The sequence below is a fragment of the Idiotropiscis lumnitzeri genome, chromosome 1, assembly GCF_059441095.1.
Source record: "Idiotropiscis lumnitzeri isolate Australia: NSW breed Sydney's pygmy pipehorse chromosome 1, RoL_Ilum_1.0, whole genome shotgun sequence".
Classification (NCBI taxonomy): domain Eukaryota; kingdom Metazoa; phylum Chordata; class Actinopteri; order Syngnathiformes; family Syngnathidae; genus Idiotropiscis; species Idiotropiscis lumnitzeri.
Genome location: NC_142391.1, coordinates 6,766,801 through 6,785,348, shown reverse-complemented (window position 1 = coordinate 6,785,348; position 18,548 = coordinate 6,766,801). Strand labels below are relative to the sequence as shown.

Genomic DNA, 18,548 nt, shown 5'->3' with positions numbered 1-18,548 from the left:
GTGCTTTTACAAACAAGTTCCATTCATTCGGTGAACCCAAATCGTCTTTTCGTATTGAAATGAATGCAAATGCCATCAATCCGTTCCGTTGAAGCTTGCTGCCACCATCTAGCTAGTATGTGGAACTGAAATATATATATATAGTTTTTTTTTAAATCAAAGAAGTTAGAAGTGTCTTTGCCTTGCATGGTCCTGTTTTGCAGATTCTCATCTATCCAATTGCCATCACCACATCATTACTTGATTTCACCCTTCATCTGGCCCGAAGGCACTGGGGTTAAAAGTAGACCTCATAAATATTTAGACTAAAATAGTAGCCTATTAAATATGGATAACGTTAACGTGTAGTACTGGTCGCTCCCGGCACACATTTTCCTTTCCAAGTAATATTGACTTGTTCGTAACACTCCCTCCCCGCCCCCATTCAGGCTGAGTTTCCTTCTTCGCTTACACAGATAATGCGATTTGCCCGGTGATAACCACACACTCTCACCTTATCCCAGGCGGGCATCGCGATAGTATCACGTCAGTGGGGTCAATCAGCGATAACCACTCCTTCTGCCGCACTTCATGACAAAGAGCAGAGTGTGCTGAGACTTCCAGGCACAAGGATCTTTTCAACAGCCTTTTTTTTGGGGGGACGGCGGAACTTGTGCGCTATGCAGGCAGGTTTTTATTTTACACGTTAATTTTAGGAACAGTTAAACAAGTGTAAAAATAAGTTACCCGTTGAAATAATTGCAAACAAACTTTAATGACAAATGAAAACTTAGTTGATTTTTTTTAACATTCTTGACTGTCATACAAGTATAAAAACAAAATAAGCACAACCAACAAGAACAAAACTTGAGAGCATAAAAATAAGAAAAGGCAATTTAGAGTCGGCACAGTCATCACGCAGCACAGCTGATTTTTTTAATTTTTTGTATTTTTTAACATTCTTAACTGTCTTAAAAACACAAAAATGGAGTGAGGCCAACGTCGTATTGTTTCGTATGCATGCGGGTCTGTTCACTTCACGTAACCGTCACCGAGTATCGTTCTAATTTTGAAATCACTTGAGATGATTGATGTTCGTTGAACTGAAATTGTGATCTATTGATAACAAAAACTAAATAAATAATGTACACTGAAATTGATTTTTGTCAGCTGGAATGGAACTATAAATATACTCTAAATAATTATAAGCTTGGAACTATACTAAGTGAAATAATTTTCAGCAAAGCGTTCTGTGGGAGTCGACAAGGATTTTTTTTTTTTTAAACATGGAATTGTCCAAATTTCCATATAATTAAGAGGGCTGGCGTCTCAACGTTGAAGAGCCTCTTTCTTACTTGTTGTGTCATCATCACCCAGTCGATATTGATGTCATCCATCATCTGCTGCAGCAACCCTTTTATCCGTCATACTTAGCAGCGATCCATCATATTGTCAGCATCACCTTCTGTAAAGTAAAGTTGGCTCGTTAGGCGACGTCCAAACAAAACTGCCATCCTTGGTGGCCAAATTCTTTTTAAAGTCGTGACCGACCTTGCGCCCGTCTGCTCTGGTAGGAGTTTCGGGCTTTTGAGCTGCTAAGGAGCGGACTGGACCGCACCAAATACCTGCTGGTGAAGGAAGCCAAAATCATCGCTATGACCTGCACGCACGCCGCCCTCAAACGTCACGACCTGGTGGAACTGGGCTTCAAGGTAACGCTACCAGCCGCCTCTCTTTGATTTCAATAGCTCATGACTGTTTATATTAAAGTCGCAAATTGTCCTCGTTAGTATGACAACATCCTGATGGAGGAAGCCGCTCAGATTCTGGAGATCGAGACCTTCATCCCACTTCTCTTGCAGGTATCCTTCTCTTTTGACACTCTCGAGCCGTGATTCTCTTAGTGTGGTACTCGTACCACAAGTGGCATCAAGGCTCATTCAAGGGGTACTTAAAAGACTCGCTTCCTAAGGACAGTTCGGTTGTATTCAACTGCATTTTTTCCCTAGGCACAGCGTGAAATGTTCGAGCTATGCGTAATGTGTGTGTGTGTGTGTGTATATATATATATATATATATGTATATATATATGTATATATATATATATATATATATATATATATATATATATATATATATTAGTGCTGTCAACTGATTAATTTTTTTAACTAATTAATCACAAAAAATGATTAATTGCGATTAATCATTTACTTGAATAATATCTTTGAATTGATGCAAAATCACCAAGTATGAAGTATATTTAATTCAAAGTTCTAATAGCTTTCTTTGATTCTTGAATATGATCTAAATCCTCCAAAATATTTCTCAACTGCCCCCAAGCGCCACACTCCAGCAGTGTTGGTTTGCAAGGCCCAGTGGTAGACAGAGACTTGCTAAAGATGTACAACTAATATGGCACAAAGTATGCAAATTATTTCTGAAGTAAATCGAACTGAGTTAATTGAGTTAAAATATTTAACTGAGTTAAAAAAAACAATTGTATTAATGCTTAATTGTGATCCCTAATATATGTACGTCATCTCTTTGACTTATTTCTAATCTCCGTCATCTTTTCTCTCTTTTGTGACACTCTTTGTAGATCTAACGTGACACACACACTTTGAATCACAAGCTGCTTGTAACGATTGAATTTACATAGCGCCGCCACATTGTTTTGAGACACCATGATCTCAATCAAAAGAAACCCAATGCTGCCATAACTATGCATAGTTTTTGGTCTGGTTTGTTTATTTCTTTCTCAACTTATCAAACCAGAACTGGGAAAGACTTTTCTCCAGCAATTCCCATTAAATAGAATAAATAAATAAAGTAGTCGACAGCGCTTCTCATTAAGATTTCCATTAGCGTCGCCAGCATTCAAAGAGTTAACGGTAAAAGCCAACTCGCATACTGGAAATACTAGAAATACTCCAGAATTCCTTCGTGTGAGTGCGCCCTAAGTATCCATTTTGATGGTCGGCCCCTCAGATTTTAGCTGGACAGCACGACGCTCATCATCAAGCCTCCCACCACCTGACTCTCCATGTTCATTACTGTCTGACTGATCGGCACCAGGCAGAGTAATGACGCGTTTCTTTGGTAGTTGCGCCTAATTGTCCGCGATAGCGCTAATGTCTGTTTACAGATGAGATCATTAAGCACATCAGCCTGCGCAACAACCGCGCCAGAGCTCGGCGTCTCTTTAGATGTGCTTTGTTTTGTTTTTTTTTCCCTTCCTGAATGAGTGAGTGAGTCATACTAAACTGATAGGTGTACGTCAGAGAAAGATAGAATCCTTCTTTCTTTGTTTATTTTTTTTTTCTTTACCCCTCGCGATAAAGTCAACAAAAATCATAACAGACACCATCTTGCTTGGGTGATATCACGCTGAAGGCAATCCTACAGAACCCGAGACATAACATGCAAGAAAACATTTAACTGAATGCAGTGAATCCACATTTATCGAATCTTCTAGACGAGGCGTGGGCAAACTACGGCCCGGGGGCCACATGCGGCCCGTTAAACGTTTTAATCCGGCCCGCCGAACTTGAAAAAAATGAAATGAATAAACCTTGTTTGTGTTTTATTTTCTAAATACTGTGGTTTTTCAAAGACATATATATTGTTGTAATGCTTTCGTTCACTATAATTTAAAATTAACTGTATTTTTTTTCTCCGATGAGGTGAGGTTACCAAAGCACTCCATCCATCTGCTCCATGTGCGGCCCCTCTGTCGAATTTTAGAACCCATCGTGGCCCACCAATCAAAACGTTAGCCCACCCCTATTCCAGATGCCAAATTTGTAAAACATAGAAGGACAACACTTTGAGTTTCACCATTCATACATGTTTTAAACCAGGAAAACTGTTGATCAAACAGTCAAATATGCAACTTAATTTCTTCACGGAAATTGGTATTTGCCCTGCATCGAGGTTTCATGATATAATACGATACAGTTCGACAATTATTCATACTATAATGTCTTTACATTGTATTTGTTAACATTTGTTAAAATATAACTTCTGTGTAGAAACTTGCAGTGCAAAATCGAATCTTTAACATTTCTAATGTTGTGGTCTTTCTATCCTTTTTTTCCCTCCCACGTTCTATCCACCCCGGCAGAACCCAGAGGACGGTTACAGCAGGCTGAAACGTTGGATCATGATCGGCGACCACCACCAGCTGCCCCCCGTCATCAAAAACATGGCCTTCCAGAAGTATTCCAACATGGAGCAGTCGCTCTTCACTCGCTTTGTGCGCCTCGGCGTGCCCACCATCGACCTGGACGCGCAGGGACGTGCACGCGCCAGGTCAGTCGTCCGATGACGAGCCTCTTTTTTTTGTAGCGTTGTCTCATGAATTTAACCCGCGTCAATGTTGCAGTCTGTGTAATTTGTACAACTGGCGCTACAAGCACCTGGGGAACCTGCCGCACGTCCAGCAGCTGCCAGAGTTCCAGGTACCCAATCCTGGCTTGACGTTTGACTTCCAGCTCATAAACGTGGAGGACTTCAACGGTGTGGGCGAGTCGGAGCCCAACCCTTACTTCTACCAGGTCGGTACATGCTTTCTAGATGGCAGACGATGCAACATTCTCCGATGTCACCAATAGCTTGATTTCGTCGCTACGAGCGTTAAATGCAACATGGATTTCATACTTTCTCCTTGTACTGTCTTCTTCTCCCTTTTCTGATTTTAAATACATGTCCTTTCAAAGGAGGCGTTTTGAAAAAAGTTCTTGATTTGCCATTTATTTTGAAATACGCTGTGTTGATTGGACTGCCCCAGTACAATTGTGTGCTTATGACTCTCCTGGAACCAGATTGGGTTTCATTTGCTGACATTACCGAGGTACTTGACAGTGGATGCGAGTATGGAGGCAGGGGTTTGTTTTTTTGTGCAAGTATTTATACTGTGCAGTATATATACACCTCTGGGCACATGTTTGGACAAAGCTTTCATTCAGTAGGACGAGACAGTCTATCCTGTATTTTGACTGCCAGCGTCGTCATAAACTAAAGCCGTTACGCAAGTGCTCCGCCACAGCCACGCTGATTTCTATGCCGGCTGTAAAATGTAAATAAAATAAATATTTAATATTTTAATGCATGGGAGAAAAAAAAAATGAACACGCCGAAACTGACAAATTATCCCCCCCCCCCTCCTCCCCCGCCAAAAAAATCTGTAGTTATCCATAAAGCGTGTCGGGTAAAAAAATGCTACGCCTGCGTTAACTCTCCGTGGCTACTGAGAAATTAAAAATGTCCCGTTCCCCTAAACGCATCATGTAAATGTCATCTGGTGGCCAGCGTGCAGGCTCGTGTTTCACTGAACGCTGCGATTGTTCCAAAATGCAGACCATGTGCACTTCTCGAGGCTCCGGGTCACATGAACCTCCACTCCGTTTGACTGTTGCCATTTGAGCACTCCTCAAGGGAATCACCCACGATCTCTGACTCACACAAGGCGCGGGCACACTGGACACAAGGCATGCACACAGCTGAGCAGACAGTAACCACCATGTCCTGCTTTGCACTCTCAATACTGTTTATCTTAAAAAAAAAAAAATGTGACCTTCGTACTAATAGATGCCGTACCTCAAGTCGCTGTGGACTGCGTCAGACTTTGAATTTCCAAATTAGGTTTCTTTAGAAATGACACTTTGGGATATTCAGACTGCAACATGTGTTTGGAAAAAATGCAGTAATTCTGTATTGATCACTGATGACCATTCATTTATTCTTCAAGGCAGAGCAGATTTATTCACATAACACATTTCAGGCACAACTTAACTCATTGCGTTTTTCATCATTTAAAGTACAACATTCAAAAGCATTTTAAAAAACAAAGAACTAAAGACATTTAAAAATGGACTGCAAAAATAAAAGAGCTCAATAAAATTACTGAAAGAACTTTCGATGCACAAAAAAAAAAAAATTGGCACTTGTTTCTGAAATGAAAATGTGTTGGCGTTGGGAATTATGCTACCGCTACATTCAGTCAACAACGCTTCAAGAGTAAAAAAATGATTGTCGGTCATAACTGTCATTAATCAATCTTGATTTGTTAACTAGTCTTCTAATGTTGACTATAAAATAATCTTTTATGTATTCACACCCTTTGCAAGTTTGGATCTATCCTTCTATCCCTTTTGCGTCATCTTCCCCAGATTTCAAGTGGCCTTGGTTTTACAGTCCTCATTTGTGATATGCTCACGAATCCCTCGCCTATAATTACGAAGAAAACCCACAGAAGTTACTGAACGCAATCCAATCGCAGACTCGAACCTCAACAGCGGACAAGAAAGATGGCAGCATAAAGCGTCTGAACGTGCGCCATTTGCAAGCAGAGCGCTAACAAAGGCTGTCACACTTTCCGAGGTGTGACTCCGGTGCGGCTGGATGGGGAACTGTTGATGAGGCTGCATCAATAATTAGCAAAGATGTGAGGCTGCAGGGCTGGCTTAATTGAAGCAGAATGAATAATGCATACCACTGGCCTCTCTTTGCTTTGCTTCCCCCCCCCCTCCCGCCACATTTGAAGGGCAGAGAGGAACCTTGGATAGGAAATAGTTGAGTTGAACTGCGGTAAATAATGTCCACTGTTTTCCCTCTTAGTTACATGTGAGGGGTCAGATTTCTTGGAGGAGCAACATGTAAAGATTTGGGTAAAATAATGAGTAGAATTTTCATATCACTTGTGTAATAACTGTATAATAAACACAGGGAAACACCAAGATTGTGGAGCGCAAAGGCACAAAATGCAATAAAGCAACAAGGCTTTTTGACGAGCACTGCAGCAAATTTCATTGAATCCATACCAGACTGTAAAATGAATGATCCTGCATCGTATAAAAACTAGGAGTGTGAGCGTCTCGATACAAGCGGTGTGCTACAATACGAGGATGGTTCATTTTCAAGTGGGAACAATTTGATTTTGATCCAATTTTCCGATTTGATTCAATATGGCACAGCTAAGTTCAAGATTTTCAGTCTTTTTGTGTGTGTGTGTGCGTGTGTGACAAATCTAATAAAAACAGCATAAAAAATAGAAACTGTTCATTATAAAGTAAAATTACTGAACATACCGTCAATATTTGTGTGTTGCGGGTATGACTTTAAGAGGCGTGGCCGAGAGAGCCGAATCAAAAAACAAAAGTCATATCGGCAGGTTAGCAAAGTGTGAGCATCTTTATGTTAGCTGTGGTCTCCAGCAGCTTCTCGCGAGTCTTCTTATTTGGTATTTGTGTGTTTCTGTAATTAATATAACGGCTGAAAGTTAATCGGCGACTGCTTAATTCCATCACCTACATGCAAGGGAATTACCGTATCTTAATTGCGCCAGATTTATTCTTTTCTCTCATCTTAAACGGCGGCATATCTGAAGCTACCACTTTGCCATCATCTCATCAATTGGGCTAAAATTCCAAACGGAACCCGAGAAGCAACCTGGAAATTAGGGCTGGGCGATCAACCGAAAATTTACCGTTACCGAAATTTATTACAATGACCGAAATCATTTTACCCATGTCGGTAAATTCGGTGTTAAAAAAAAATAATAGAAAAGGCTTTTCTTTGTCTGCGGCAATGTTCATGCCCCTTTAAGACCGCTACAGCGCCTCTAGTCACGTGACTCCACCCGTCTGATCGAGGAAGAAAACAGACGTCGCTGTCGTAGCTGGCGATTCAAATCCAGAAGCCTTTTCACCACCCACGACACAACCATGCTGTGCTGAAAGTTGAAAGTGAGAAGCAAGGTTCGACAAGTGACAACAGCCCATGAACGGAAGCGACACCATACGAGAGAACGTCTCAGAGGTGGACGCGATAGCCTAGCACATAGCTAAAGATAAAGCTCCTCTAGTTACAGTGGCGCGCACAGGATTTAAACGCTTCATGAAAGCCGTATTTCCCGAAATGGACTACATCGGGCCGGGAGCTTAGACATGTCAAGCATTTTGCATCTACATCCGACTTGTGGTCGGGTCGCAACATGGATCCCTGATTGAGCCTGACTGTGCATTACATAGATGACAAGTGGCGACTGCGCACCAGAGTACTCGAGACGGCACATTTTCCCCGATGATGCACACGCGTTTATTTGGCTTGCATTGACATTTTCTTTCATTTTATTTAGCATTTTTTTTAATTGCCATTATTTACATTATGAGAGCATCTTGGCGCAATCTATTTGCAGAAAAAGATTTTGCAAGAGGTACCCTTTTTCTTTGTGACATTGTTCAAGTCATGCAAAGCAAGCTATTTGGAATGTTTATACAAATGATTTTTGTACTTTTATTTTTCATTGAAAGTAAAGTTGGTCAATAAAAAAAACAGTCAATATGCATTTCCTGCATTTATTTAGATTTTAGTCCACGGGGGAATTTATCGTGCATTTATCGTTATCGAGGTAAAATTGCTCGATTTCTCGCGATATTGATTTGAGGTCATATCGCCCAGCCCTACTGGGAATTATAAAAATACCAAATTCCATCCACAGATGCATCCCTCATATTTTCACTTGTCTCTCTGTTTCCACGCAAAGAACCTGGCAGAGGCCGAGTACTCGGTGGCTCTGTTCATGTACATGCGTCTGTTGGGCTACCCGGCCGACCGCATCAGCATCCTCACCACCTACAACGGGCAGAAGCACCTGATCCGAGACGTCATCAACCAGCGCTGCGCCGGGAACCACTTCTTCGGACAGCCCAACAAGGTAAACGTCTTACTCAGCTTGCCAGCGAACGTCACATCCCACGGCTCAACCGAGGCCGTTGATCCGGCTTGTTGCCGCCCGCCTAAACAAAAGTGTAGCCGTGAGAGCGCGCGCACGTAAGATTAAAAAGGATTGCGCGCCGAGCAACAAACTTCAAGGAGGCCGTCGGCTTTTTCTGGAGCCAGCCCACATTAACCGTCGCGTCTCAGTCGGCGAAGCTCCGCATCGCTGCTTGCGAATGTTTTTTTTATATTTTTTTTTTCCCCACACACAATTTGCCTCAGGTTAAGCTTTCCGTCCTCTTCCTCCTTCCTTCCGACCCTCAATTGTTCACCTCCTGCTCATGAACTCCAAAGAATGCAAGTAGGGCGCACAGAACGTCATTAGGTGAGCTTCAGTGGCAACAGCATCTCTCAGCTTTCACATGACTGTCATGTCTTTGTCTTTTGAAATGTATTCTGTTGTGACAGCCAGTCAGCAATTGTGCTTGGTCATGCTAAATGTCCCGCGACGTTATAAGACTGCCACTGTCATTGGGTGCGCTGCTGGCTTTAGTCAGTATGCGTGCCTCATGACAAGCTGATGGGGCAGGAGGTGGAGAGGGTGGGGGGGGGGGGTTGACAGGCTGGGAGATCTGCTGAGGAGAAAGAAAGATGGCCACAGAAGGAGATGGACATTTAAAAGGTCACCGTTGCCTGAACGTTGGCTCCACCGAGTACCGACAATGTGTCATCGGGGCCAAAACCAAGAAAATCCAAAATGTCAGCGGCCAGCCTACGTTACTGGCATGATTCTAATTAGAAATGGGATCAAATGAGATCTAATAACTGGATCACACACAAGGATTGACTGTCCCGTCGCAAATGCAAGCGCAAACAAGCAAAGATCACTTTCTGTCCATCTGCTCACGTGCTAATTGTTACCGGGTATCTTTTACTGCTTTGTGGAATTTCCCTGCAGCAAACAGCTGACCGTTCATGCCAGGTTAATATCTACTATGTTACATCCGGCACAAGTTCTGTGGAAAAGTGGACTGAAACTTTTAAAAAAAACAAAAAAAAAAAAAACGTTTTTTTTTTTATTTATTTATTTTTTACAGATTCAATTTTACTTCCAGTGCAGCAAACACAAGATGCAATTTGACGATTTTTTTTTTGCTATTTAACTGAATATATGTTAGTTCTTTTGATTAATATAAAATATCCATTCCCTTCATTTAGCAGTTTGTTTGCACAATGCTCAGTTTCTAAAAGCCCTAAAAAAAAAGTCACCCCACTTGTCACAATTTGGTAAATTTCATAAATGTTCCCATAGCTATATTATTGGTCAGTTGACGTGAGTGGGTGTTATTTTTACAAATTATTGCGCAAACTAAAGAGTTGAACATGGCTTGCTCTCTCTGACCATGTGGTGCTACTGCTTGAACAACTGCTGTATTTTGGGGTCCTCGAAAAAATATATGATGTTGGGGGTGCGAAGTCGATGATATTGCTCGTACTCTCGTGGAGTCTTTCTACAGCCATCAGAAGAAGTTTTCATTTCTTCAATGAAAATGCAATTCTCCAAGATCAGCAGAGGTTTGCTCCTCTACTTGAAATCCAAATGGTGTCAATCTTGAACGTCTCTCTCGGAGAACCAGAAATATTTTTTAGTCTAAAAATTGGCAAAAAATCATCTGGTGAAAAAAAAAAAGTGAGACCATATCCACATGATATAATTCGATTTAGTAAATAAGTCATTGAACGCTACTGCTAGCCAAAACAGCAGCACCATTAAAAAAAAAAAATATGATAATATATAATTCCTCAAATTGTCTCAAAAATTCCAACATCTCCCAAGTCATTTGTTAATGACAAGATTGTTCCGTTTGCAACCGACCCGGGTGGTGTGAGCGCACGCCATCCCCCAACTGTAGCCGTAGTAGACCCGCGCATTGTTGCCTCCGGTGCTGCACCTGTTCCGCACAGCAACAAGAGATTTAAATAATACCGCTCCACTATCACGTTAGCGCTGTCGCTCTACTCATGCTGGCTTTAGCTTGCTGGAGCTGTGAGCCACGTTAACATCTGCGCCCTCCGCAGGTATTTTATTTAATGAACGGTTAACATTGAAGTCTTTTTTGTTATGCGGGTCATCGGAAGTGACATATTGGACGAACCCGCAGACATCCGGTAGCCTGTTAGCCTGCGAGCTAGCGGCTGGCTCGCGCCTCCGGTCATGGAGTGTGAAAAAAAAAAAAAAAATAAATCTGTCCACGTGGGCGTTCATAGTTGCATTTTGTAGATTTCAAAGTGTTGTTGTGCTGCCTCCTTTTATGTAAGACACCCAAGTCTCCTCGTGCACTCTCTCGGCGTGACGGGATTACCACCGTGTCGAAGCAAATTGGCTGACTCGTTATCCCCCTTTTTGCCAGCACTTTTTTCAGTGCTTGTTAAAAAAAAAAAAAAACTAAACAACTAATCTCTGATCCTTGAGCAGCCTTGGCTCCCCTCTGCGTCTCAGGGGTCCAGGTAAGAGGCAAAGTGGCGGCAAATGCCCTCGTAAGCCGTCTTAGAGACGACGCTGTGTCGCGTGGTGATAACACCCGCACAAACGCAGACACCTTCTTGTATCTTCGGTGAAGGAAATGTGTTTTTTTTTTTTTTCAAGATAAATCCCACCGCTGAGCCAAAATGCACTCTCGTTTACTTTGCGTCGGGGAATCGGCTCAAGCTCTTTTTTTGGAGGGAGGGTGCTCCGTAATAACGCCGTGGTTTGTCTTTTCCAGGTGACGACTGTCGACAGGTTCCAGGGTCAGCAGAACGACTACATCATCCTCTCGCTGGTCCGAACCAAAGCCGTGGGACATCTCAGGTAATAACTTTGGCAAATGGATCCTGGGCTCTCTCTGAATAGTTTTTGTTTTTATTGTTGACCTGCTTTGTTTTTCTTTTTGATGAAATGATAAATCATGAATTCAATTTCCTCTGCCAAGTACCAGAAGTAGTTATGCTATGATCGTGGTTTGTTGATTGGGTTGTTGCTTGGTTAGTTAGTTCCGTGCTTGGTTTGTCATTTCTTTCATTTGTTGCGTAAGTCGTGTCTTCGTTGGCTAGTTCATTTGTGAGTTGGTTGGTTTGTTGGTTAGCTGCTTCCTCCCTTTTTTGGTTAGCTAAATCTGTTTGCTGGTTGGGTAGCTTGTGGTTTCGTTGGTTGGTACATTGTTGGTCCTTTTTTTTTCCCATCGGTTTAATTGTTAATGGATTCACAAAAACAATTTGAATCGGTTTGATTTAACCAAACCTTTTTGAATCGTCTCATTTTGAAATGTCGTGTCCCTGAATCATCGTCTTTGATGCTCCTGATTTGTTGTTTGCGTACTGAATCAAATTGTAATCCAACCACATTGAATCGTTCTACTCGAAAATGTTGCGTTCCTGAATCGTATCGTACCTCAACTGTCTTTTATTTCAAAGATGCACACCATGCTTAATAGCGCTTAATTATATTTCTGATTGAAGCGCCAGATAAAAATGCATGTCGTGGTCCACTCCAAAATTGGAGTGGCGCTGTCTGTCCAGCAGTAACATTATTCCAAAAAGTAACTTCTCAACTAATCAACAAACAAGCACTTGCGGTCCTCCACAATCAGAACAAAACAATCCATTCTGTAGTCAGTGAAAAGCAAATGCATTACTCCGCCATTTCTTTTTTTTCCCGTTCAATTAGATGAGTGTTCGGCAAGCGGCACATCTGGAGCCGACTGGAGAAAGCCGCTATTGTTCTCTGCTAATTATATTGAACGCGTAGTCGAGACAAAGACTCGCAAAGGTCCAACTTGTAAAAATCATTAAAAGGAGCCGTCATTCTTTGTCCTCCTGTTTCACTTTTTCATCTCGCCGTCTTCCCACCTCAGACTCCATATCCCTTCACCACTCATCCAGGTTTCGCGTTGTAAGCGCGGATAAGATAATTGAGAGCGAACCCAACAACACTTGGCTGGCCCCGGGCTGGAATATGCCGTCGACCTGCACAGTTCACAGCTTTGGCTCAGCTCCTCTCACCCACGCTCACATTGCTCCGTCAGCAAAAAGAAGCAAGCGAGACAATAAGTCATCCCCCTTTTTGCAGCTAAATACGTGCTGCGGGGAAACTCTTAAATCTCCATTCTCTATGTAAGCAAGGAAACTAGGCAAAATGTTGAAGGCCGCAGGATGAATCCGCTTAGCTGGCTGAAGTGGCTCCTCTTCTTTCGGATCGTTTTCTCGATGTTGTCTCCCGCTGGTTGCGACACCTTTTTTGAGCCACGCATTGCTGGATGCTTGTCAGGTGCGATTGCGCGTGGAAATGGAACAAAGGTAATATATTCAAAAAGGAGACTTGGCTGTATGCTGCACTTTGTTAAGGGAAGTTACACAAAATAAAACATGAAATTCAAAGAAAAGGCAAAAAAATTAGTCTGAACTAGTGCTGGGCGATATGGTTGAAAACTATATCATGATGCAAGTATGGGTCGATACACACACACACACATATATATATATATATATATATATATATATATATATAATTATTGCTATTATAAACAAATTTCTACTATTGAAAATAAAATGGGGAAAAATGGCAGAACTCTGATTTGATTTATTTTAAAATGTAGCATTTACCCTTCAAAATGAGCTACAAAAAAAAAAAAACGCACGCCAACCTCCTTTGCGACGAAACTACGGGCCGTTTCCTCAAGTCGGCCAGTAAGTCGACCTTTCGCCACCCGTTTTTTTTGTTGTTGTTGTTTGTTTTGAGGCACGCTAGCTCAGCGGCGCATGTGTAAGCCTCAGGTTGTATTTCCTAAATAGGAGGGAGTTTGTGACAAGCTGGGCCGTGATAGGTCGTATCTGCTCCATAATTTATCGATACAATTTTCTATTGATATCAAACACCCAACTATCGCGATACATATCGATATCGAATTATCGTCACCGCCCTAGTCTGAAAATAAATATTTGGTTTGGTTGGCTCGTTCCTTCTTTGGCTAGTTTTGTTTGTTAGTTGCTAGTTGTTGGTTGGTTGGTTATTTTGTTCTTTATTGTTGAGCTGTATGTTTTGATTGCTTTGGTGGTTAGTTATTTCGTTACTTGGTTGATGAGTTCGATTTGCTGGCTCGCATGATAATGCCAAAACGACACAGCCCTGTTTCTGCATTCTTGCCATGTCAAGTTGTGTTTTTTTTTTTTTTCTTATTTCGGGATGGACCCCCCCGCCTGACAGGCCGCTGAGTCCTGTCTAATATTCCTCCACCCCCCCATTTTTTTCCTACCTCACTCCTCCTGGCAATCTGCTGCCGTGACAACCACAGGAAGTACGGCCGACCATATGACATGCCAACCCTTTGCTTTCATGGGGGGTATTCCTGCACACACACACACACAATTTGACAGGGATGCACAGATGCAGACACACTCTGACTCGGACACACATACACAGTGCTGGTCCACTTTGCCCTGGCGTGTCACACAGCGATGTCCAGGTGGGCGTCTCTTGGTCCGTGCCATGTCCACAGGCAACCATGCGTCCTCATTGGCTCATCGCCTCTCATCGCTCTGTCCTCATTGGTTGTGGCTGTTCGACTTTGTCTCTGTGGAGTTTTGTTGGTCCCCTCTCATTTTGGCTTCACAAAGACGGCACCCTCAACTCACCAAGCACCCGGAAGACGTTAATCCTCTTAATCAGATGGACATATTGCGCATTTTGTTTACAGAAAGAAAAAAAAACCACGACGGCGTGCCAGACGTCTCTCCATCAAATCAAAGACTGCCCCTGGAATAAACCGTCAAAGCTTTTTTCACCCGCTGCAAATGTTCAGACGTCCTGCAAGCCCAAAATGAGCTGGTTAATGGGCCTCATTTAAGTTGCGCCATTAAGCTCCCCTCAATGCTTAAAAATGACTAAAATGTCATTCAAAGGGCCTCAAGGCGTAATAATCCTCACTTGGATCAGTAGCAACGTCTTGTGTATTCCGACATGCACGAAAAGTCAACCGATTTTTCGAAGCGGACCTTTACTGATGAAAATGTATTTGAAGCAGTTTTCACCAAGTCATCAATGGATGAAAACGACTACGCGAAGGAAGTTTGAGGTTTTGAATTGACCATTCTCTGGGTAAATTCCTCACCTCCTAATTTGATGAACTCCCAACTGCGAATGTTTGTCTCAAATCCGCTCCCGATTGGAAACCTCGACTAGTGATTCCAAACGGCTGTGCAACTCGAAATGATCCAATTTTACTTCATTGGTCTGAAAATATTTTATTTACCTTAGTCAGAACATTGGCATATTCTTCAAGTTGACGACAGTGGCGCAATTAACTTTTGTTTCCCCCGTTTGCCGCTCATCCAACAGAAAAATTTCTTTTTGACACTTGTCACGCCTCCGCCAAATTTGGTGGTAAAGGGGAAACGTCATGTAGTTTTTAGTTATTCCTGCTGACTAACACGCCGTTCTGGAAGTATATCAAATGTGAGACGGAAGTTTAATTTGAATATTGTCAGTGTCCAACGAAAATCTTTTCAAATGTTGACAATTTCACAAAATTTGGATTTTATGCGCACCAATATTCGCTTTGTGATCCCCGAAGAATTCTTGACTCTCGCCTCGAATCCCCTTTTACTTCAAGAGGATGTGGTTCCGCCCACTCTGCTCAGAAGTCGAACATTCACAGCCATTGCGGCTTCCTGCATTTAAATAATTCGATGCATTGCGACATCCGCGTCACCGTCAGCACCCACTTGACACTGTCGGATTTCTTATGCCCCACTAACGCTACCCCCTCCACCCGCTCTCCTCAGGGATGTCAGGCGACTGGTGGTGGCCATGTCCCGAGCGCGGCTAGGCCTTTACATCTTCGCCCGGGTGGCGCTGTTCCAGAACTGCTTTGAGCTGACGCCCGCCTTCAACCAGCTGACGGAGCGCCCACTGCAGCTGCACATCCGGCCACACGAGTACTACAGCCAGGAGCAGCCGGTATGTCGGATGGAAGGACAGATGGGTTGGATAGATTGCTTGGGTTAGGTAGATGGATGGATTGATTGATCAATTGGATTATGGATTGGATGGACGGATCGATTGATGTGATGGATGAACAGATTGAATGGATGGATTGGAAAGATTGAATGTGTTGGATGGATGAATACAGTTGGTGGGTTGGACTATGTATTTGATGGATGGATGGCTAGATAGACCGATGGGATGGATGAATTGGGTTGGATGGATTGACGGATTCAGTCCTCGACGTGCACTTCCCATCTCGCCGCTCTATGCAAATTCAATCTCCCCCTTGCGCTCTCAAGTCTTACTTCCGACCCCCCCTTTCTGTTAACAGCATTCTGCACGCTTGGGAAAGCACGGACCCCGGCTATAATTAACCCCCTCCGTACCCCCCCCAAGGTCAGATGGCAAACCCCCCCAATCTCCCAAAAGCCCATCGCACCGGTCGTCTGGTCCACCATGTCTGGCCCGCTGGCGCGTTGGTGTGCGTGTCCAAAATACGCCCGGGGTCTCTGACACTTCCTGTGACTGCAGAGTGTTGGCTCGGCCCCCCCGGGGGGGACAGCTCGTTTGGGCACACACATGCGGCTCCCGCTTAAGCGCTCAGTAAAGCTCAGCCTCTCCCTCACCGCGCCACACGCCGATGCAGATTACAAGTCTCATGTTGGCTGGCACACTACACCGAGCTGCCGTGGTAAACAATTCAAGCCCCCGCTCTATTAGACGCCGTGCCGCTGTGAATAGTCGCGTGCATCATCCAAGCTTGAAACCTTACCCCAACAACTGCCATGTCCAACTGCTTTGCTTTTCTTTCCCCCCACTGTGCCATAGATGGATTCCTGATGTTTGTTTTTTTTTTTCAGAGAGATGCTTCGGGTCGCCCGGATCAGGTGGTCCAAAACATGCCCGAGATGGCCAACCTGGTGTACAACATGTACATGCACATGATGCAGACGTCGCACAAGTACAGACAGGTAACCACCACCACCGCTGTTTTGTTTGGGTGCTTGAATACAAAAAAATTATTTTAGTGTTGACTATTTGTGCATTGTGCACAAAAGACATTCTCCAATTGCCGTGCGCCTCGTCTTGACATAAGCTCACTGTTTGAGGCTGCTCCTTTTGGAAACGCGTTATCATGAAGAAGGCAAATGTTTGTTGAACTGAGGTGTCACCGAAATCTGTGCGTCATTTTAGAGGCAGTTTCCAATCCCTTTGTTGAGGTTGCTTTCTTTCTCAGAACACCTGTTGCAAAAAATTTCCAAGAAAAATCACACCCAGTAACGCACAACAAAGCTCTTGTGTGAAATCGTGCATTGCAGGATTTTTCTTCCGAAGGTTTTGTGCATGCAACCTTAGAGGCAGTTTTTACATCAACATCCTCTTTTCAGGCTAAGCTTTCTTTTAGAATGTGTTGTGAAAAGAAAAAAGCCAACGGGGGTAAAACGGTTGCGCTTTTGATGCTTGCTATATTTGACATCTTGAGCAATTCCGTTTTTTTTAACTGACTTTTCAACCATGAATGTTACTTTTACTAAAAAATAATAAAATATCCATATTTTTTTTCAACAAGATTTTCTTTTTGTAAAAATATGCCCGTATTCTTGGAAAACAGTCGAACGTCATTCTTATACTTTTTTTCCTGGTCCAATTACATCTTATTGTACTTAAAATATTCTCCTAAAAAAAGAATAAATAAAGCAACAATTTTTTAAAAATAATTGTCTAGCAATACGTATCCACCCTTCCGCCGTCCAAATTTCAACTGTCGCTCTCCCTCTTCAGCAGCAGCAGCAACTAGCCAAGCCTCCGCCGCAGGCCGAGTCAACTGAGGACTCGGCTGCCGGTGTGAAGGAGAAGCAGCAGCAAGAGGAGGAGGGGCCCTCGGAGCAGACCCCGATGGAGACAGAGAGCCAAGATGGAGGAGAGGACATTGTGAAGGCAAAGGGAGACGGCCCCCAGCAAAAGTCTGAGGGAGATGCCAGCGAGCAGGAGGAGGTAAAACAGGAAGCGGCCAAGATGCCCGAGCATCCCGGACGGGACAGCGACAGCGACAGCGACGAAGAGAAGGAGGACCATCAAAAGGGAGGAGACCACCAAGAGCAATAACGGTGGACGCTTTGTTGGGACACTTGAGAGGACCATCATGAAACATGTCACGCCTGTTTTTTCCCCCCTTTTTTAATTTTTAGTTGTTTCTAATAAATAAATAAAAACAAATAAGTGTTATTATTTGTTATTATTACGTGCAGTTCTGTTTAAACTGCAATGTTTCAGTAGCTTCCATGTTCTGTATTTTCATTCAGTATTTTAAAATAATTTTTTGTTTTTCCCCAAAATATTTTTTCTCGCAATATTTAATGTTTACAAGATAACTTGTCTAAATGTGACTTTTTCATATAATTCCAACACCATTTTACATTATTGTGCTTTTTCTATTTTTTAACTGCATTTTCTGCATTTCATTTTTCATGGAGAAAACAGCATTGGTTTTAAGTAATTAACTTTTCTCCCATTAGTTAAAAAAACATTTTTCACTTAAAAAAAATAAATAAATTGTACTTTTATTTCATCTTTAATCTAGGAAAATTGTCATAAATTAACGTATGAATTTGTAATTTACAACAAAACACGTAGTTGTCCAACGGCAACAAAGTTTGCGATTACATTTTTGACATCATCCATGACAACTTTTTATTTCTGTTACTTAAGCTTAAAAAAAATTGCAACTTTATTGCTGTTAAATTTTGACATTCCAAAAAATAAAACTTCTACTACTAAAATGTCCAATGGAATGCCTCTGAAAGACAAGTTTTTTTTTTCATGGGGGGGG

General features: G+C 42.6%; 1 protein-coding gene across 2 annotated transcripts in view; it reads left to right on the top strand.

The window, feature by feature from the left end:
• Positions 1-18,505, top strand: part of aqr (aquarius intron-binding spliceosomal factor) — a 55,195-nt gene extending 36,690 nt beyond the window's left edge. Inside the window, exons 28-36 of one of the 2 annotated variants that reach the window (XM_088313876.1) lie at positions 1,554-1,691; positions 1,770-1,841; positions 4,103-4,290; positions 4,364-4,535; positions 8,525-8,695; positions 11,463-11,548; positions 15,517-15,691; positions 16,579-16,689; positions 17,504-18,505. In XM_088313876.1, the coding sequence (XP_088170002.1) occupies positions 1,554-1,691; positions 1,770-1,841; positions 4,103-4,290; positions 4,364-4,535; positions 8,525-8,695; positions 11,463-11,548; positions 15,517-15,691; positions 16,579-16,689; positions 17,504-17,824 (1,434 nt within the window). In that variant the 3' untranslated portion in view covers positions 17,825-18,505. Of the gene's footprint in view, positions 1-1,553; positions 1,692-1,769; positions 1,842-4,102; positions 4,291-4,363; positions 4,536-8,524; positions 8,696-11,462; positions 11,549-15,516; positions 15,692-16,578; positions 16,690-17,500 lie in introns of both variants that reach the window. The other variant, XM_088313867.1, reaches the window with a different exon arrangement.
• The last annotated feature ends 43 nt before the right edge of the window (positions 18,506-18,548 follow it).